The sequence below is a fragment of the Crinia signifera genome, chromosome 11, assembly GCF_055691185.1.
Source record: "Crinia signifera chromosome 11, ASM5569118v1, whole genome shotgun sequence".
Taxonomy (NCBI): domain Eukaryota; kingdom Metazoa; phylum Chordata; class Amphibia; order Anura; family Myobatrachidae; genus Crinia; species Crinia signifera.
In genome coordinates this window covers 122,225,956-122,248,171 of record NC_139227.1, presented here as the reverse complement: position 1 = coordinate 122,248,171, position 22,216 = coordinate 122,225,956, and the positions used below count along the sequence as shown (strand labels likewise).

The following is a 22,216-nucleotide window of genomic DNA, read 5'->3' as shown; positions in this document are numbered from 1 at the left end:
AGAGCAGCAACCAGAGAGACTAAACATACCGGAGAGGTAGACACTGAGACCGCACGTACCAAAGAGACAGACATATAGAGGGAGAGCAGCAACTGGAGAGACCACATATACCGGAGAGATTATTATTATTATTATTATAATTTTATTTATAAGGCGCCACAAGTGTTTCGCAGAGCCGTACAAAGGAACAATACAGGGAGACAAAGCTTGGCATAACATTGAATAAATAACAAAAATACAGTACAAATAAAGAGCACCACAGATCAATACACATTACAGCTTAAATGTAAGTAGTGAGGACTCAATCAACATACAACTAGAGGCTTGAGGCCAATGATGGAGATGAGTATGAAGATGGTCACTAAGGCCCTTATTCTGATCGGTGCGGCCCGATCAGAAATATGCGGTGATGTCCGTCTTGGCGAATCCCCGCCTTCCATACGGATCGCCACCTCCGTCCGTATGCGGATATGTGGCGGTCCGCATGAATGTGGACGGGGATACGCCTCCTCCATGGTGGGAGCAGCCCCTGCATTCGATGGTCGCCGAACATCGAATGCAGGGCCGCACGCTCCACCAGGTCCCGCAACATAAGACCACACGGACACTTGTCCGTGTGAAATCATGTATGGGGGCGGGCAGCTGACATCCGGCGATGTCAGATGCCCGCCCCGTACCCACGCGTCATAGCCTCATTACCATGCATACGCCCCGCGTTTGCATGGGAACGCCCATGAAACGCGGGGCGTATGCATAGGGTAATGAGGATAAGTAGCCCCTCACGCCCCTCTACGCCCCCTGTGCGGCGTATAAAGAATCCATGCGGCGAAATCGCCTGCACATGCGCAGAGTGACCTCTGCACATGCGCAGACGATAAACATCGGCGGCCCGTACGCAAGCGGGAATATCCGCACCGATCAGAATAAGGGCCTAAGTGTTGGAGTAAAGGAGAGCTATGAGTGACATGTGAAGAGAAGAGGGCTTTGACAACAGGAGGGAAGAGGGCCCTGCTCAGAGGAGCTTACAATCTAGTAGGAAGGGGAGACAGACAGATTACAAGAGGTGCAAGCGAGGGGGTGGTGGTTAGATAGCAGGATGTAAACAGGCAAGGGGTCGGAGAACCAGCTGGTTTAGAGATAGACAGAAATACCGCCCGTACCAAAGAGACAGACATATAGAGGAAGAGCAGCAACCGGATAGATAGACAGGGAGAGAGCATCTGCATCATCGAGCAAACGCCCCGGTGAGTTAGAAAGTCGCAGAAGGCGCTCATTCCCGGGGTTTAAGCATGTGCATTCCCCCACCATCAGCCGAATTCAGACTGCACCGAGCAGGTCTGAATAACCCCCATAGAGATCCGAGCAGAGAGTCCACATACAACAGACAGGGAGAGAGAGCGTAACCAAGAGAGACAGCACATCAGATGAACACTCTAATCCTGCCCTACCCTAACCCATGTGCTCCTAAACTCAGTCCTCCCCACACAGGTCACCCGGCAGGTGCACAGGTGCATTCAATACTCATTGACACTTTTTAAAAGAACCACACGTGGAACTAATTATTTCACTTGTGATTCTGTGAGGAGATCTGGAAAACATGCACTGTGTGAGTACTATTAAGTGTTAAAATGGGCGACACCCCATGAAAACAAGGGTGTACTTTAGAGAAGGATGTTATGGGCGCTTAGAGCAGCACATTCTAATACATATACGTGTCTGTGCGTCAGGCTGCCAGGGAGAGCTAGGAGATGTCACTGTGCGTGTGTCACATGCAGTACCTGACTGGAATAATAGGAATTTTCTATAATATTGCACACTTTTTGCATAGCACTGAAGAACCATCTTAGATTTCAGGTTTTATTATAAACAATGATCATAGTGATCGCTGGGAATCCCAAACTGGCTCAGGGTTACCATACTGAGTTCAGCCCCAGAAAGTCACCTTTAGTTTCGCAGTCACGGAATGAGGTGGCACCATTTTGTCTGGTTGTGAGGCCTCCGCCGCAGGAAAAACAAGATGTCCGTCCAGGTTCTGGCTGGTAAGTGCCAAGAGGACACGCCTCACATGGCCGAAAACCGTCGGAGGAGAATTCGCCCGACTGGCACAAGCCTGGGTAACAAGAAGAGGAAAGCGATTCCAAAATTAAAAACCAACACAGCTCAAGTGGTGCGTTGTTTGTTGTGATGTAAGAATGACACTGCGTGGCATGCTCTGACAATGGGACTAATTCCGCATGGATCACTAATTAGAGAATTGGCAAATCTGGCGATTATCGAAACAACTGTGCATGTGCCTTGTTCGCATTGCGCATGTGTGCACGGAATTTGCGAATGAATATGTAAACGCATAGCAGTCGCAGTTTGACTGACAGGAAGGCGGCGCTTAGTGGCGGAAACCTGCTTTTTCGTCTTATAAGTGATCCATGCAGAATTAGGCCCAATATGTGAAATAATCAACAATAAAGTCCACCCAATCCTTAACCACAGTCTGTATCTGCATATAAACACTCTGCCCAGTAGGTGGCGTTGCAGCACCAACTGACACTGGTTCCCTACAGTATGTGCACTTCCCTGCATATATATAATACAGTCAGCGCAGGATGCATGGTAAGTGACACTATATATCTGATATGTATGGGTTCAGAAAGCTGGACAGAAGATTAATCTTACATTACTGCAACTGAGAGTACATTGTGGGGTGCTAACGCACTCTGAACACAAATGTAAGCACCCCCAGAAGGTCAAGAAAAGGGGATTTCTAGGTGCCTAGGCTAGTACTTGTCATAGGAAAGTATAACTCAACTCTAGGCCAGTGTATCTCCAGGCTAGCAGGGCTTTCTGGGAATTGTAGTTCCACAACAGCTGGAGAGCCAAGGGTTGCCCAAACTTGCCTAATACACTGGAGAGGGTGGAGATAACAAGTTATCAACCGAGGCGCAATAAAATGGGTTATCTGGCCAAGCCGCAGTGTACTAAAAAGGGCTGCCACACCCGTATACGGAAAAAGAACAAAATAACTGGTTATATTCTCACATATAATAAATATTTAGGTGCCAATAACATTCAATAATTTAAAAAACACAATTAATAGACAATAAAAATGAATGTAAAACTATACTGTATATGCTTCTGGATATAAATGCCTGAGAGGGAATTAATTAAGTAGATCAGTCCATACGGTACCGTATAGGTCTCTGATGAGTGATGGGATCCGTTCCTATGGTGCCTTTTTTCAATGTCCTGCAATGGATCCAATATTGTGATGGGTCCAATATAACCGCGGGTGGCTTTGTTCAGTCAATGCTTTTAGGTGGAATTTCACATGTGGGATAGCACCTCCAGCACCCCCAGCACTCCCAGCAGGTGCGTGAAGGATTGACTAAACAAAGCAACCCGCGGTTATATTGTTATATTGGCACCTAAATATTTATTCTATGTGAGAATATAATCAGTTAACGCGGTGTACACCCTCTCTCTGTTCTTTTGCCTAATACACTCACCGCTTTCCTCTAAGGTTTTAACTTGTGTTTAATCATCCACAAACATTTGTTTTACACAAATCTGAATGAAATCCAGAGATCTGAGCTTCCTTTTACAGTGCTATCGATGGAGCCATTGTACCGTAGCCACTACAGATGGCAGCCATTGTCCCGAAGCCTCTGCAGATGGCAGCCATTGTACCGTAGCCGCTACAGATGGCAGCCATTATCCCGAAGCCTCTGCAGATGGCAGCCATTGTACTGTAGCCACTATCCATGGCAGCCGTTGTTCTGTAGCCGCTATCAGTGGCAGCCATTGTACTGTAGCCGCTATTGACAACAGCAATTGTACCATAGCCACTATCGATGGCAGCCATTGTTCTGTAGCCGCTATTGACAACAGCCATTATATCATATCTGTGGCAGCAATTGTACCATAGATTCTATAAATGACAGACATTTTACTGTAGCCGATACCGATAGCAGCCATTGTACCATAGCCACTATTGACGTTAGTAATTGTACTGTAGACAAAATAGATGGCAGTCATTGTACAGTAGCCGCTATTGATAGCAGCCATTGTACCATAGCCGCTACAGATGGCAGCCATTGTACAGTAGCCGCTATTGATGGCAGCCATTGTACCATATCTGCTATCAGTGGCAGCCATTGTTCTATAGATACTGTTGATGGCAGCCATTGTATTGTAGCTACTATCGATGGCAGCCATTGAACTGCAGCCGCTAATGGTGACTATTGTACCATAGTCACTATCGGTAGCAGACATTGAACAATAGATACTATCGGCGGCAGCCATTGCACCGTAGCCACTATCGGTGGCAGACATTGTACCATAGTCACTATCGGTGGCAGACATTGCACCATAGCCTCTATCTGTAGCAGCCATTGCACCGTAGCCACTATCGGTGGCAGACATTGTACCGTAGCATCTATCGGTAGCAGCCATTGCACCGTAGCCACTATCGGTAGCAGCCATTGTACCGTAGCCACTATCGGTGGCAGACATTGTACCGTAGCATCTATCGGTAGCAGCCATTGTACCGTAGCCTCTATCGGTGGTAGCCTGCTGTATCACAGTTACACATTCTGGAATGCTCAACTGTAAATATATTATAGCCCAACATATGTATAACCCTGACTGAGTTCATGTAGGGTAACCCCCAAGAGCCATATGTGTCCCAGCCATTATGGGGGCCCTGCCTGTCAATCTAATTTCCTTTCTACTGGTTTTCTAATAATCCGATGCCCTAGTGGCTCTGCCCAGGATGCCAGTCTTGCTCTGTCTCCAGGGCACAGACCAGCATGTCTCTATTACCTCCACACTCAGATATGTCTCGGGCGCCTGCAAGCTTTTGATTGTCTCGGGTCTCGGAATCGGGGCAAATTTCACAGATTATCTGCCCTTCCTCATTTTGGTAGGTTCCATTTGGGCATAAAACACACTGCTCCTTTTCCCCATCGTAGTAAGTTCCAGCGTGACAGCTGACTGAGAGAGAAGAGGAGAGACCGGCAGCGGTTAATGTGGGAGGGGAACAGGACTGGTGCATCCAACATACATACATCATGCTATACGCTGAGGTGTCGACGGCGTGCTGACACTGTCTACTGTGCATATAGACCTACAGCTATCAAATGGTGCTAAAATGACAGCAATCCCATTTCCATGGTGTGACAAACCAAGTCACAAGCCCATGCGTAGATCAGCTTGCCGCCACACAGCCGAGAGTGGTATATATATATATTACTTATACATATATATATATATATATAAATAGGGGGGTGGAGAAATGGATAGAGAGAGATTGAGGGGGGGGGGGTGCCATCCCTCTACTGGACTTATATTATTCTTCTTTTGGAAAGGCACCAGGACAGTTGCTTTTGAGCGGCGAGTGCCGGTCCTCCTGGACAAATATATTACTTATACATATATATATATATATATAAATAGGGGGGTGGAGAAATGGATAGAGAGAGATTGAGGGGGGGGGTGCGAGCAAAGGAGGGAGAGGAGAGATGGTGAGAGAGAGATAAAGACAGAGGAGGTAGAAGGTGGGAGAGAAAAAGAGAGGATGGGAGAGAGAAGGAGGAGAGATAGAGTAAGAGGGACAGAGACAGTGTTAGGTACAGTAAGAGATAGTGTGTGAAAGTGAGAGAGAGTTCATGTATATATGCGCAAGAGAAAAGGGGGGGGGGAATAGAGGTGGCTAGAAAGCGAAAAAGAGTGTGTGAGAGAAAGGGAGAGAGAAATAGAGAGGGAGAGACGGGGTGTGAGAGATGAGGGGGGTAGAGATAGAGGACGTGAGGAAGAAAGAGAGAGAGGGGAGAGGGAGAGACAGAGGAGAGGGAGAGAGAGAGAGGAGAGGGGAAGATAGAGATGGAGAGGGGGAGAGAGAGGGAGAGACGGAGTGTGAGAGATGTGGGGGAGGTAGAGATAGAGGAGGTGAGGAAGAAAGAGAGAGAGAGGAGGGAGAGACAGAGGAGAGAGAGAGGAGGGAGAGACAGAGGAGAGAGAGAGAAGAGGGGGAAGATAGAGATGAAGAGGGGGAGAGAGAGGAGGGGGACATCTCCCCACATTATGTAACATGCAGATAGTGGCACGCTGTGTATTAGCACTGATTCTGTCTTTGGCTGGAAGTGAGACTCATGTTCTACGTGTCAGACACAGCCGTCTCCGGCTGACCTCTGCCAAGTGACTCACGTACCAGAGCAGCCAAACAGAACAGGGGACACAGAACATAATAATCCCTGTATACTGCCAGTACAGCACCAGGTACAGGGCAGAACAGGTGTTACCCCCCTGTCCCCAAAACTCCCTTACGTGAGATGACTGGACAACGAGGGCTCTGGAATAGATGATCCTTTATAATCTATGTATTTAGGGGTGATTCTGGTTGGTTTGCAAAAGAAAACTCCTTCTTTTATGGACAAAACCATGCTGCACTGCAGGTGGGGCAGATGAAACAGGTGCAGAGAGAGTTACATTTGGGTGAGTTATTTTGTTTCTGTGCAGGGTAAATACTGACTGCTTTTATTTTTTACACTGCAGTTTAGATTTCAGTTTCATCACACCCCACCCAAATCTAACTCTCTCTGCACATGTTACATCTGCCCCACCTGCAGCGCAGCATGGTTATGTCCATTAAAGAAGGAGTATGCTTTTGCAAACCAAACTGAATCACCCCCTTAGTTCCATGGACTGTCCTTGGCCTGTATGTGCAGGGGACCGCAGCAAGTATCCGAAATACCCAGAGTGGCCCTTCATTTCCTCCCCAAGAAATGCTGTATTGCAAACGTGGACCCAGAAGCTTAGGGATACGGTCATTGGGTCTACAGCAAGTTGATCGACAATCGTTAAGTCAACACCGTTAGGTCAACATGGTGTTAGGTCGACATGGGTTTAGGTTGACAGGTCATTAGGTCGACACAAGCATTAGGTTAACAGTCAAAAGGTTGAAATGGGGTTTTTCAATATGGGATATCGACCTGTCGACCTAACCCCATGTCGACCTAAACCCATGTTGACCTTTCCCCATGTCGACCTAGTGGTGTTGACCTAACGATTGTCGACCAGCTTGCTATAGATCCAATGATCCAAACCCGAAGCTAACACCATCTTCAGATTCGAAAGGCTTTGCCTGCTCTTAGCCTGCATCGTAAGCATGACAACAGAAGCATGAGTTTGACTGGAGTTTGGACTGGATTTGGACTTACACCCGCACATGGCATCATTTTATTTTTCACCAATTACCATCTCTGTCAGCCTCTAAGCCGATGAAAGCTATGTATTTTCTTTGTTTACTGTCTCTTTACAATGATTTGTACCATGTACCTCCGTAACCACTGTTTGCAAAGCCTGTATGCTGTACCATCACTAGTTGCACACCCGTTGAACAACAAACTAGTTGCACACCCGTTGAACAACAAGCTGGCAGGGTGTGCCAGCTTTGGAAGAAAAGTGCTGCATCCGGTTGAACTCATGCTTCCGTTGCCATGAAAATAATATTATTACTGCTGCCTTTGAGCAGCATGATCAAGATGGCGCCGCTGATGGCTGCCTAGGAGCTGTGCAGCTCAGCCAAATATGTTCCATGTGTGATAACTGTACTGTCTCTCTGCTTGTATTGTTACCTACCTGGCTGTTTCTGTGACCAGTGGCGCCGCTGATGGCTGCCTAGGCGCTGTTCAGCTTGGTGGGTATGTGCTCCCTATGTGATAACTGTACTTAATGTTACCTTCCTGGCTGTTGCAGCGACCAGTGGCGCCGCTGATGGCTGCCTAGGCGCTGTGCAGCTCGGTGGGTATGTGCTCCCTATGTGATAACTGTACTTAATGTTACCTTCCTGGCTGTTGGCAGCGACCAGTGGCGCCGCTGATGGCTGCCTAGGCGCTGTGCAGCTCGGAGGGTATGTGCTCCCTATGTGATAACTGTACTTAATGTTACCTTCCTGGCTGTTGCAGCGACCAGTGGCGCCGCTGATGGCTGCCTAGGCGCTGTGCAGCTCGGCGGGTATGTGTTCCCCACATGTAATGTCTTAATGTAATGTATGTAATGCCTTCACCCCCCCACCTTCATCCCTGCTTGATGCTGCACTGTAAATCCACAAAAAATTCCTAGTGTGCGCAAGCATACATGGCCAATAAAGTTGATTCTGATTCTGATTCTGAGATTAGTCTCTGTAGCCTAAAAGGACTTCCCAGAAATCATTGGGAGGGAGATCCTTAGGATCCCTCCCCAGCAACGGGTATCAGACCATGCGGTAGTGTGCATCGTCCTGAAACAGAGGTGAAGTGACCGAATTAGTGATCAATGACCCTACAGTCCGCTTATTATCTCCCATAGGTCGGATAAAATCACATAGATTTGCTGTTCAGTTCTCCCGCTGGTTTGGAGGGGGCCCAACTAGTGACTGAGATAGTGGTCAGGACCCCTGTGTTCCCCAATTACAGGGACTCTTGTCCATGACTGAACTCCAGGAAGGATAGGAAAAGCAGATACTAAACAGTAATTAAGATGCGTATTAATGATCGGATGACAAAGAAAAGAACAAATGGTTGAGGTTAATCCGGGCTACAAAGAGTCTTTTACAGCGGTGTCAAACTCATGGCTCTCCAGCTGTTGTGGAACTACATGTCCCAGCATGCCCTACCAGTTTTAGCAATCCGTTATATAAAATCTATGGCAGGGCATGCTGGGATGCGTAGTTTCCCAACAGCTGGAGGGCCATGAGTTTGACCCCACTGGTCTATCACCTATGTAGGATCTTATACTGGGTTGGGCTATGGAACATTAGCATCATTTGTCCTCGTACATTCAGTGGCAGAGTACTAAGATGAGAGCTCTATTGAAGATGGGATGTTGCTATGGCAACCAACCTATCTGTTATCTTCTAGAAGGTGCTAAATAAATAAGTCGATTCTGACTGGTTGCCCATAGCAACAGCCCAATGTGAAATAAATCTCCCATCTCAGTAAATGTCCCCCTACTTATTTATTTAGCACCGTCTAGTACAGGGCTGGGCAAAACCGGCCCTCCAGATGTTGATGAACTACACATCCCAGCATGCCTTGCATCAGTTTCAGCATGGCCACATAGCAAAACTAATGCAAAGCATCCTGGGATGTGTAGTTCACTAACATCTGGAGGGCTGGTGTTGCCCAGCCCTGGTCTAGTAGATATTATATAGAATCTGAATGGTTGCTATGGGCAACAGCCCATCTTCAATAGAACGCTCCTCTTAGTAAATTAACCCCTCAGCCTCAATACATCATGCACCGCAAGTGGTTGGTGCGATGATAAAATGCATCACTGTGTGAATATGACGCACAAGCAGCTTCTCCGGATTAAAATGATATACAGCATGCCTATATTCTGTGTGCAAGTGCGGCTGTATCTGCATACAAAGTGGTAGGTTCCAGTGTTTTTCAGGAAACCACTGACATAGCATTTCGTATGTAGACAGTTGCAGTCACACACAGAATATAGGGATGCCAGATATCATTTTAATCAGCAGAAGCTGCTTGTGCATCTTATTCCTACAGTGATGTGAATAAGACGAATTTTCTGGAAAGCAATGCACAAAAGAGGTCAGTAAAATTAGTGTTAGTAAAATCTCTTACGACTAGATGTAACTAGAAGGGCAGATGAGGACATATATACATTACAGTTAGCGAGGGAAGACCGCAATCCATTAAACATGGAAAGAACAGAATATATTGGTCCTCACGCTGAGGTAGACACAACAGTGTTGGTGAATTTATGCAAATTAAGCTACGTGTTCCTCCCCTGGGGTACATCCGTGCGTATGACATGCCAGGCTGAGATGCTCAATGTCAGTATCTGTGTAATACTGATTGGTGCATCCTTATGCGTCACCATTGGTTGCACCACCGGAAATTGCATTAGCCCTAGGGCAGGAGCAGTTTCTCCTCTGCTGATGGTACTATGCATGGGGCTCGGCGCCTGAGGTGTCATAACAGTTGTGATTTTACCTAAACTTTATAGCTACATATGATGGGGGGTCATTTCGGTGAATTCGGGTCCCTACGCGTTCGAACAGGGACCAATGTCTCTTATCTGCGCATGTGCAGGGTCCCTGGGCGAACTGACTTGCGTAGTCGCCGATCTGTTCACATGGACCGATGCGGGCCGGGACCAGGGGAGAACGTAGTCAGGTGTCCTCCACAGGCTTCCCCATGAAAACGCTGGGCCTTACCATGGGATTGCAGGTGGGAGGCGGGACTGATTCCTCCGGCAGCGGGACATGCAAAGGGATGTGTCTTCCACGGCAGCAACCACGCAAGGGGACACAGTGGCATGGGGGGGGGGGGGCGATTTGGCGGGGTGGGCCCTCTGGGACTGCAAGCTTCGCAGCTTACCGAGTCAAGCAGAATCAGGACCATGGTCAGATTTACCCGAGGTGCTACGCCACGTCCCAAATGTATCTGACCACAAGACACCGTAACCATGAGACAGCCCTATTTACATAAACCAATTCAATAATTCAAATCTCCTGTGTCAGTCTCCCACAAAGGATGCAATTGGCTTTAGCAGACTTCATCTTCATAGCTGTGCTCTATTGTCAGTCTCCAGTGACCATTAAAGGCCCATTCTACCATCTCACGCAGCTGGTTCTTCATATGCCAGATCTTTTGTGATGCAAAGGCAGAGGCCCATAGGGTGTCCGGATTAACGGCTACAAAGACATTTAAAAGCACTTCACCTCCTTTTAGAAAGGTTTCCTTCAAGTATCTAGGGCCATAGAAAGCCCCTATGGTTTCCCGGTTGGATGTGAACCCGGGAAGGAGGTCAGAGCTGGCGCCTTCCTCCCGCACACCCCAAACACTCAGCGCAAATTGATTCCCGCAACATCATTTACAGGTTTTACACAGTTCACGGACTCGGCTGAGGAGACGCATTCAGGGATTTAGGTCTTAATCTACTGTCCATACGGCACAACCTCAACCTTCCCGGCTGGGCGTCTAGACTCGGCGAGATAAAATATCACGCCAGCGACTTCTCACTCTAGCCCCATGTGTGTTATATCAGCAGCAGACTTATCCTTATTCCTGAGGGATAAGACACATCTCTGTGGTCCGATTCAGGGTCGCTCAAAACGTGCAAACCCCAGCACTGAACGGCTTCAGCGCGTTATACACTTGCCAAGTGGTTCGTTGCGGGGGAGGGAGGGCCGGGGGGTGGACGGGGGCAGAAACAAAGCTGGACCATAGGAAAGCCCAGTGTTTTACGGGCGTCCCCATGAAAATGCTGTTCGTTCCCCTGGGAACGCTGGTGAGCTGGCGCAAGCCGATGCGGGCGGTTGACGTCACATGACATCAGCGCCTGCCCCCTCTTCGGCGGGCACCGACGGAAATAAAAGTCAGTTCAGACTGACTTTGATTTTTAAAGGGGAAAGGAATCATTTGATGGTCAGTGAACATCGAATGACTTCTCTTCGGCCATATGCGAGGGGGTGTGAACGACCTCTGGTTAGCGAGCCTTGCTGAATCAGGCCCCAGATACCATTGTATCCAAACATCGGTTTAGTAAAGCTTCCCAAAATGAAAAAAAAAAAAAGGTGATGTTGCATAGCAACCAATCAGATTCAGACTGTCATTTTCTAGGTTGCTATAGAGAAATGATAGACTGAATTTGATTGGTTGCTATAGGAAACATCACCTATTTTCATTTTTAGAAGCTTTAGTAAATGTACCCCTTTGTGTCATATCCAGTACCAGGGAAATCGATAAATCCTCCTGATGACAGGAAGACGAGGCTGAAAAGCACAGACGTGATAGAATGGCAGAAACAGCAATACTTATAGGAAAGCTTGTATGAGGGTACATATATAACACGTATAAGCCTAACTGTTCTGTAAAAGAGCATAAATAAAACAAAACCTATGGATTGTAACACTTGCATTTGCAATAAAAGCACTATTTTGAAAAGGATCTCCGTGTGACGCCCTTGCTTGATTCAAGCCTTTGGACCGTGTGTGTATATATATATATATATATATATATATATATATATATGGCTAACTACTCCTCACCTCTATGAGGTGAAGTACCGCCAGTGACCACTACTAGACGGACCAAATTACTCCTTTGTGTACTAAAAGATGTCTTAACAGAAAGTGAAAGCAATTTTGAAGGGACGCTGATCTGTTCAAACTTGGAGAGAGGGAGATGTGAAGACAGAGATTGGAGGTAGTAGCAGATAGGGACGGAGGGGGCGGAGAGTTTGTGGGCTAAAAACTGTCACAGCTCAAAGTGAAAGTAAAAACCTGAAAGTGAAAGTACATTGCAGAAGCCGTCTTTTTGACGGGCTTTTAACTAGTAAAGTAATAAAAGGGCTGTAGGTGGAATGTGATTACACCAGCCCACACAGATACCAGTACTATCTGCCATACTAAGAATGTCTGCTGGACTGGGAGATAGTCATACGATGGAAACCCAACACGCAGGGTTTGTAGGTAAGTGCATCTGTTCTGACGGCAGGAAGGAGTCTACTTGTAGACTTTTGGGGAGATCCGGGGAGACCCGTGACTGCGGTGCTGACAGAGGTTTGTGGTGGCCTCGATCTGCTTCTGCCAGATTGGGGCACGGATGTTATTAAAGATTTGTATCGCTGTGGGTTAATCTGATTGTTATTGCATTATATTTGAGAAAACTGAATTATAAAATGAATATAAAACTATCAGCTCCTAACTGCCACTGCCTGTGTTTGGGAAATGACAGAAGCTGATTGTTCTCTCCAAACTGCGTGGAAGCAGCAGTGATAGCGCTGTACGGAAATGCAGCAGGAGGAGTCTATTATGGTAATGCAGCAGGAGGAGTCTATTACGGTAATGCAGCAGGAGGAGTCTATTATGGTAATGCAGCAGGAGGAGTCTATTACGGTAATGCAGCAGGAGGAGTCTATTACGGTAATGCAGCAGGAGGAGTCTATTACGGTAATGCAGCAGGAGGAGTCTATTACGGTAATGCAGCAGGAGGAGTCTATTACGGTAATGCAGCAGGAGGAGTCTATTACGGTAATGCAGCAGGAGGAGTCTATTACGGTAATGCAGCAGGAGAAGTCTATTACGGTAATGCAGCAGGAGGAGTCTATTATGGTAATGCAGCAGGAGGAGTCTATTATGGTAATGCAGCAGGAGGAGTCTATTATGGTAATGCAGCAGGAGGAGTCTATTATGGAAATGCAGCAGGAGGAGTCTATTATGGTAATGCAGCAGAAGGAGTCTATGAGGTCCACCACTAAAAGTCAACATAACTTATATCGACACATGAAATAAGTCGATGGACCTAAGGTCAACAGTCAGAAGGTCAACATGATTTTTTCACTTTTTTGTGTGTCTATGTCGACCCTAAGTCGACATGGACACCGAGTCAGTGTACCCCGTCCCCTCTCATGGCTTGGCACTCTATTCTATTCCAAGCCCTAGTGGCTGGTAGGGTATACCGTCTGTTTTGAAAAAAAAAAATGCAAAAAATTCATGTCGACCTTTTGAATGACAAACTTGCCATTGTCAACGTAATACTAGTGTCGATCTTCCGAACCTGTTGACCCATTTCATGTGTCCACCTTCATATTGCCGACCGCAGTCTACACAGTCATTCCCAGCAACACTAACAAAACGTAGGAAGAAGGAGGATATTTATCCGTCCATAATAATGCAGCAGTCACAGCGGCAGGACGCGGCGGCAGTCACAGCGGCGGGACGCGGCAGCAGTCACAGCGGCAGGACGCGGCAGCATCACCGTGCAGCACTCACTATACGTGACTACACCAAAGTGCCCATTTATCCATTAGCGCACGGGGGAGGATAATATTATAGTGGAGACAGACGCCAGGACGGGAACATGGCTGGTGCGCCGACTTCAACTTCATCCAACGCTACTATTTACTTAACTCGGGTTTCCCGACAGCCTCTAAAGATATTTCCTCCGTGGCCCATTTATGTGTCATGTGCGCGGATGATAAACGAGCGTGACGTGCAACGTGTTAGGGATAAGCTTCAGATGTTATCTTAATAAAAGGTCTAAGAACCTCTGGGGATTATTGAAACCATACTGAGCGTTCGGCTTGTAATTGCCTTTTGCTGAAGAATACCTGTCAGATCCCATTAGCCGCCTTGTACGGGCGTCCCGGAGCTGTTTACACGGCAGGACCGCTGCGGCGCACTGGACAGTTAGGCTACTTACACTTGGCTTACAGAAGTTTAGCTTAGATTACACGCGGGTTATGTGCGTGTAAATGGATGTGAAAATAAAGATCATTTAGCCTGATTCAGATGGTCGGGGTCTGACACAGGGGGCGGCATAGCGTTTTATAGGTGACCCCATAATAAAGCTGGACGTGGGAACGCAGGTGGGTTGACGCTTATCGCAAGAGCTGTCCCTTGCATTAATAACCGCATGTTAGAACAGATGCCGTTATTAATAATGCGATGCCCGGCGATACAGGGCTGCGGATGTTACAACATCCCGCCCATAGCCCTCTTCTCCTCACACTTCACTTACTGCTCTCTCCTACTCAGCAACCATCTTTGCCCACATACTCTCCTACTGGTAAAAGCACCTCTCCCGCCTTTGGCCGCAGCAGTGTACGGATACCCCATACCCTGCGAGCCGCCAGGACCTTCCCGGTCGGCAGGGACGCATGTGACTGTGACGGATCGCATGCGTCCCTGCTCCCCGCCAGCCTCGCCACCGGGAGGGAGGTCCCAGGACGGTCGGTCGGACGGGCAGCCTTTCCGACCACCTGCTTGGGTCCTGCACAGGACCGCGCATCGGACCCGACGGCATGTCAGATATGGTCCGATTTAACGGCACGATTGGTCAAAATCGGACCAAATCGGCTCAGTGTGTGGGGCCTTTACCTTATTTATTTACTGTAATGTTACATTCTGTCTCCCTGTACCGTTCTCGTGTGTGCCCTCTGTACGGTGCTGGGTAACACTTGTGGCGCCTTATACATAAAATGTAATAATAATAATAATTAGCAGATTTCACTCTGTGGGCGGCCGCCATCTGATCGCAGGACTCTGCAAATTCACCTATCAGCGATCAGAAATTATGACGCGATACACTCCCCCCCCCTTCCTCCTTCATTAACCCCTTCAGTGGTAATCCTGAGAATTTTCCGGGCCATGCCTCAGAGCCCAGACTGGCAAGCCCAGAAAATTCTCGAGATTGCCGCTGGTTAGAGACGGGCTGCGCCGCTGAGCTGATGGCTGAACTCAGCTTCAGCGCAGCCTGGCTCCAGCTGCTCGGCGGACTGTCCGGAGTGATCCTGGACAGGTAGTGGTAACCCTAGTTACCGCTGCAGCGTGCGTATCGTGCATACACAGAGCGACATGCCAGTCTGATCTATGTCTGACTGATGGCGTATCGCCAGTGTGCACCCAGCATTACTTCCTGAACAGTTCCTAGGTGAATTCTGTTCCTGGACTGAATTCTGCACTGGCGTTTGGCCAATCTGGTTATTTATGGTACATTTCTATGTATCTTACCAATGAATTTAGGAGAAGGCATTTCTCAGTCAATGATAAAACAAAAACCTGACAGGGTATCATTATTTGTTTGTTTGTTTTTTTTCATTGAAAAAACTATGGATAGGAGTGCAACAGCGCGCAACATTATCTTTGCTAGCAATTGTAGGCCGTGTGCAATAAAAGCCAACGCCCCAATAATAGTTCTGTTTGCTACCATAACTTAATTTTCCTAATTAGTTTCCAATGTTTTTCCAATATAGTTCAGAGAATGAAGGTGTACGTCTGGTTGCTATGGGTTACAAACAGTAACTTTTCACCCTTTGCCACCTCCTGATGCTACCTCCACTGCTGTCGCTTACCACATCGGCTGTCCACACGTACTTGTCCGGTTCCACATGAATCCTGCACTTCCGGCGTCCTGGCAGTTTTTCTGGCCACCTCAAAGTCCTTTCCTGACAGACGGACGTAAAAATGTTCCTTGGTAATTGCTTTCCGCAGGGTCCGGATTGTCTTGCGCAAGCGCTTCTCCGCTTTCCTCCGCACGCAGCTGAAGCTGCACGACTCTGTAAACGTGCAAGGAGAAACAGCTGTAACAAAATGGCCGTCAGAGAGAAAGTTGACAAACTGCAATGCATTGTGGGTGTCAAAAGTTCTTGTCACAACCCTGGGCTCTCGCTAACCTCATTTTATTGCCTGAAAACCATCAACCATCACCTGTCCACACCAAATATCACAAAACAGGAGATACTTTATTTTTTATATTTTTGCAAGACAGAGAAGCAGAAAAGTTTGGAGAGAGAAGAAGTTCTTTCAAAGTTCATCACATGCCAACCAACCTGTCACCTCCTTATGGTTGGCTTCCAGCTCAAACTGGGCGGTTACAAAGGTCTCCTTCGCCGCTGCCTTGCGTCCGCTCTGCCCCTTCTTACACGTGATATTTACGAAGGAGAAATAGTCATGGAGAAGTGTTTGTTTCTCTGTGCGGAAAGAGGAGATGAAACAGAAGCCGAAGGCTTGGGATGGGTTTTTCCACATTTTGTTAATGACAGACTCCACTCAAGAGAAACCAGGATACGATAACGTAACGCCCCATCTGTTCTCAGCACCCCCCTGTTACCGCTGCCTCTTATTCCAGTCAGAATCCCTCCCGGCTATCACTGAAATAGATGTTTATGTTCTTATATCCTGCTCATTAAAGTGTTTTCATGTCTGCTTTTAGGCAAAGTACCGTTTATAAGGGACGTATCATTAAAACGTTACCTCTTGTTATTAAGCTTTAACAGTATAATCACACAGGTAAATGTCTGTTTGGTTTCCTGTATGTACTAAGCAGAATTCAGATTTATTTTTTTCTCACTTTGACTCCTCGGTTTGCCTGCGTCCTGCCCCCGTCTGCAGAAAATAGGCTGAATCATTTAGAACAGGCATGTCCAAACTGTGGCCCTCCAGCTGTTGTGCAACTCCACATCCCAGCATGCCTTGCCATGGTTTTTGCATTCCCTAATAGCAAAACTGTGGCAAGGCATGATGGGACTTGTAGTTTCACAACAGCTGGAGGGCCACAGTTTGGACATGTCTGGTTTAGAGAAACGCATTAGACGCCCAGAAATAAATAATGACTGGCAAGCTGGGAACTGTAATTAGCAGTTGACCACCGCAGTCTAGACCTGTGTGTGACGTCATGTTCTGACCACGCCGACGGGTAACGTTATAGTCATAACAATGAGGCCTATCACTAGGTACCTCATGCCTCAGCGATATCAGTAGTATCTAGGATCTAAATAGGCTCGAAATTGGTTCTGCCGGCAAAACTGCTCATAAAAGCCATAGGGGGATATTTACTAGGGGAAACCAACCAGATACTATCTATTATTTTATAGAAGGTGCTAAATAAATAGGAAGTAGTTTCTGATTGGTTCCCCCCATAGGCTTCTGTAAATCCTAATTAGTACATGTAGGATGCATTGGACCAGTTCATACCTGATAACCTGGGCTGGGCGTGACCCTGGAAGAGATCCGTTCTCTTCATTCTGCAGACGCCGTCGTTCAGCTTAAACGCGACGCTCGTCCTGACTGTGGAAAGTTCTGCAGAGGAAACAAAAATAACATTAAAAGTTAAGATTTGGTTTTATGAAACAAAGACAGAATATTGTAGATTAACCCTTTGAGCGCCGAGGGAAATTGTCGAGCTAGGTGTGAAAATTGCCAAGCAAACCTTTTTGTTATTATTAATCCTTTGAGTGCCACAGCGACTGTTCTCTTTTTTGGTGCAATATTTAACTAAACTTTAATGAATTGACTTGGCTGTAATTGTATTTATATATATATATATATATATATATATATATATATATATATATATATATATATACTTATACTAAAGGAACAGTCGCTGGGAGCGGCGCTGGCATTTTTAGCGGATATTTTGAGGATCGCTCACAGCAATGTTGGTGCTCGAAGGGTTAATGCGACAGCCCTACTCCCACAGCTGCAGAGATTTAACCCTTATAAAAGACTAATTACCAACCCATCCAAATGACGAAACAACATAACAGCAATATCATCGACGGCAGCTGTGTGCGCTCCAGCAGGAGCTCCAGGAAATGCTCTGTCGGGTGTCATCTGGTGGCCGCCTGCACGCAGAACAACCCCCATAGAGGTGAGGAGCAGCGGTAGTCTTGTATTATATAGGATGGTTCGCTGAACATTTAGTGGAGGTTCCATATGACAGATTTGTGTCTCATGCAGAAACGCGGTGGAGGTTCTGTATGACAGATTTGTGCCTCATGCAGAACCGCGGTGGAGGCTCCGTATGACAGATTTGTGCCTCATGCAGAACCGCGGTGGAGGTTCCGTATGACAGATTTGTGTCTCATGCAGAACCGCGTTGGAGGCTCCGTGTAACAGATTTGTGCCTCGTGCAGAACCGCGTTGGTGGCTCCGTGTGACAGATTTGTGCCTCGTGCAGAACCGCGGTGGAGGTTCTGTATAACAGATTTGTGCCTCGTGCAGAACCGCGGTGGAGGCTCCGTATGACAGATTTGTGCCTCGTGCAGAACCGCGGTGGAGGCTCCGTATGACAGATTTGTGCCTCGTGCAGAACCGCGGTGGAGGCTCTGTATGACAGATTTGTGCCTCGTGCAGAACCGCGGTGGAGGTTCCGTATAACAGATTTGCGTCTCATGTAGAACATTAGAATATAAATGTGACATTATACACATGTTCCCCTTCTGTGTCACATGATGCAAATTGCTGGAGCGCAAGTCTGCAGAGAGTGTTACATTTGGGTGGGGTGTGTTCAAACTGAAATCTAAAATGCAGTGTAAGAATAAAGCAGCCAGTATTTACCCTGCACAGAAACAAAATAACACACCCAAATCTAACTCTCTCTGCACATGTTACATCTGCCCCACCTGCAGTGCAGCATGGTTTTGTCCATTAAAGAAGGAATTTGCTTTTGCAAACCAACCAGAATCACCACCATAGTGTACTAGTGGCCAGCCAGCCATTACTCCGAGCATCTGCGGAATGGTGCCAGGTGCCATCTCGGCCATCACAAAAGCCAGACAAACAAGAATTAGGAACTAGGTGTTTGGGATTAGGGTTAGAGAGGACAGATGTGTGAGAATAAATCTGTAACAGGGAAAATAAATTCTGAGGGCTTCATCAACTTTGTAACATTCTTCAGAAACAAAACCTAATTTTTGCTATAATTACTTGTCTCCAAAATTACTCTTTAATGTTATTTAGGGCGGGATGTATTAATATACATCGCCACCCTTCGCCGCGATGCCAGCGCATATGTACTAACATATGCGTCTGGCATCGCAGTGCAGTGACGGAGGCCCCCCGCGATACCTGTAATGTGGTGTGCGGGGGTCTCCATCACCTCCCAGCCGCCTACTGCTCCCTTCACGCCGGGACAGCTCAGCGTGGCTGTCCGTGGCGCCTCCGCCTTCCCTCTGGAGCCAGAAGGACGTCCGGGTGCCTTGCTAGGGGGAGGAGAGGTTTACCTTTCCGGGGTCCAGGAGGACCTTTCAGGAAGGTAAGCTGGAGGTAGGGGGAGAGGCGGCGGGGTTGCGGCGGAGGCAGCGGGCGGCGAATAGAAGCCCATAGGCCTCTATAGGGTATCACCACCCAAAGGTGACGATACCCTGCCCAGCGTTATCGGTGCGGCAGGGTTTTAGTACATAGGAAATGCGGTAAAACTGGGTTTTACCGCATTTTCCGCTTAATACATCCCGCCCTCTTTCTCAGTGGATTAAAAAAATCAGATTTTCCAAGCTTTATTTGTACTGTTGCGTTCCGTAAAGTGCACATTATATAATAGATCCAGAGATCACAACAGTATTGTATGCAATAAAATAACGCACTATAAAGTTGTTTCAGTTACCTGAGCTGAGCGTTTCGTTGCCTCTGGAGCGTTTCGCTTTTCCACAGGTGACAGTATAGGAATCTTGCAGCCCTAAACAGAAACATATGACAGTCTTACAGATGGAGGCTTGAATCAAACACCCCAGGCGACATGAGCAGTACTTGCTGGTGCTATAGCGTTCATTTTGTGCTACTGAGTACCGTTATAGCGAATAGAGTAGCGGCACTCTGCAGAAGGGGCGGGACCACAATATCCCACCCCTGCGCCGCATGCAGGAGACTGGCTCACTCTTCAGGGAGTCCGGGAGTGCCCCTGGAAATTTGGGACCCACCCAGGCATTCTGGGAGATATAGCAAGAATGACTCTAGCTAGCATCTGATTGGTTTGCAGGGCACGATATGCTAATTACTACAATCAGGTGACATAACACATAGGGGTATGTTTACATAAAGTGCAGGTTTTTAGAAGTTGAGCCTTTGCCCAAAACAATCAGATTTTACTTATCATTTATCTAGCACCTTCTAAAACATAATAAACATACCGCCATTATAACTGATGTAGAACTTTTGGATGAAATTGGCTGTTGAAATCTCAGAAACAGCTTGGCTGACGCTGAGTTTGAGATGTAATTGCACCTGGTTTGTATTAGGCAACTTAGATTCACTCGCTTTCAATTTCCGATCTTCGTTTAGCCTTGTGCACTTTTATTACTGATCCTGAATAAGATGTAAAGCAGCCCATACACGCTGCGATGCCGGGCTGTGCGTTCTGTGCTTTGAGGTGCGCGCTCCCGCGGCACCTCATCGCACAGTACAAAAAGTATCTGCTTGCACATACTTTTTGTACTTGGTTCTCATCACATTGCATCGCACTGCATACACAACGCATGCACAGGCAATGCAATGTGATGTGATCCGTGATATTTAAGCCCACAGCGCACGCCCGTATCGGGGCGTGTATGGGCTGCTTTAGTCTTCAAACTGTTTCGCCCCTTACTGTACTTAGCCTACATTAGACCACCTGTTCCTGCCTCCACCAGACTCTGCTGACCCAGGTGACTGCTACAGACACTGGGCATTGGCTAATGATGTCATCATCCTGAGACCCAGTGAGGAGCCACAGATTCAGACTGGTGCACAGTTGTGGGACAGCTAGAAGCAGCATTGCTTCCTTCCCTTTTGTGACCTCATCTTTGTGAGCCGCTTTTTTTTTTTAATGTTTCATATTTTATTTACAGATCTGATTCGAAAAGGCCACTTTTAATGACATGCATAGGTTTTGTAGGGCTCACCGTGTTCCTTGTAAACAAAGCCAACCCAGGAAGAAAAACCTGGGTCGAGGATGCAGTAAAAAAGAAGTTTCAACCAGGTCCAACCCGATTAAGGGGCGGTTCAGAAATACGAGGTCGGACCTGGGATTTTGATGGAAGAATGATATATATATATATGTATGTATGTATGTATGTATGTATGATGTCACTTGGCAGGAACAGTAACACCCAACCAATCAGCAGTGAGCTTGTATCTGCCTAGTGCATATAAGATAAGGAAAGTAAAAGTCTAATGGATGGTTCCTACAACCAATGAAAACTCTTCAATCAAGATATAAAATAAATAAATCCTGAAAATGACACAAATGACCATCCCGCGCCTCACTACATTGTACTCACCTGGGGCGTAGTAGACACGAGACTGGCAATTTAAGAAACAGCGCTCGCTTCCCCCATTCTTAATACATTGCAGAAATGCTTTATGGGACTCAGACTCTGAGGAGGATCTCTCTACCTCTAAACAAGAAACACATGGAAGCACATTGGTGACATTTTATTATACCCCACCAACCGATCGAAGGTTGCCCGTTGCCGTGGGATACAAGTCATTTTTTCCAGTATCCCAATAATGACAAAAAATTTTTTTTACATTATTGTACATTAAAAAAAGGACTTTTGAATGCATGCCCAGCATGCAAATCAGAAAGTGACCTGGGGTTTGTAGTTCCACAGCACCACAACAGTAATTTTGTCTGCCCGTATTTTAATGTTTGACAGCATTGTAAGTACATTAGGATGGAATTATTCACATTTCTGCTAAAAATAAAGCAGCGAGAACCCACCACGTACCTACCTTCTCTGGGCCGTGTACCTGGTAGATAAATTCCTTTTAGTTTCCCTTTATTTATTTGGCGCCAAAAAGGGTCTGCAGCGCCGTACAAAAAAAAAAAAAAAACAGTATGAAAAGAACAAGAAATAGGTGATTTACAGAACAGAGCCTTACAGCACATGGATTATAACCATTGCTGCATCAGCAGTACAATTCCACATCAGCAGTGCCGGCTGAATACTCAGG

At 46.9% G+C, this 22,216-nt stretch overlaps 1 protein-coding gene across 5 annotated transcripts in view; it reads right to left on the bottom strand.

The window, feature by feature from the left end:
- SCUBE2 (signal peptide, CUB domain and EGF like domain containing 2) overlaps nucleotides 1-22,216 on the bottom strand; it is an 89,860-nt gene that overhangs the window by 14,319 nt on the left and 53,325 nt on the right. For 2 of the 5 annotated variants that reach the window (XM_083164618.1, XM_083164617.1), the window contains 7 exons: nucleotides 21,541-21,657; nucleotides 19,890-19,961; nucleotides 17,477-17,581; nucleotides 16,333-16,473; nucleotides 15,856-16,059; nucleotides 4,816-4,986; nucleotides 1,943-2,110 (listed from right to left, as the gene is read on the bottom strand). In XM_083164618.1, the coding sequence (XP_083020744.1) occupies nucleotides 1,943-2,110; nucleotides 4,816-4,986; nucleotides 15,856-16,059; nucleotides 16,333-16,473; nucleotides 17,477-17,581; nucleotides 19,890-19,961; nucleotides 21,541-21,657 (978 nt within the window). The remainder of the gene's footprint in view (nucleotides 1-1,942; nucleotides 2,111-4,815; nucleotides 4,987-15,855; nucleotides 16,060-16,332; nucleotides 16,474-17,476; nucleotides 17,582-19,889; nucleotides 19,962-21,540; nucleotides 21,658-22,216) is intronic. The other 3 variants (XM_083164619.1, XM_083164620.1, XM_083164621.1) reach the window with 3 other exon arrangements.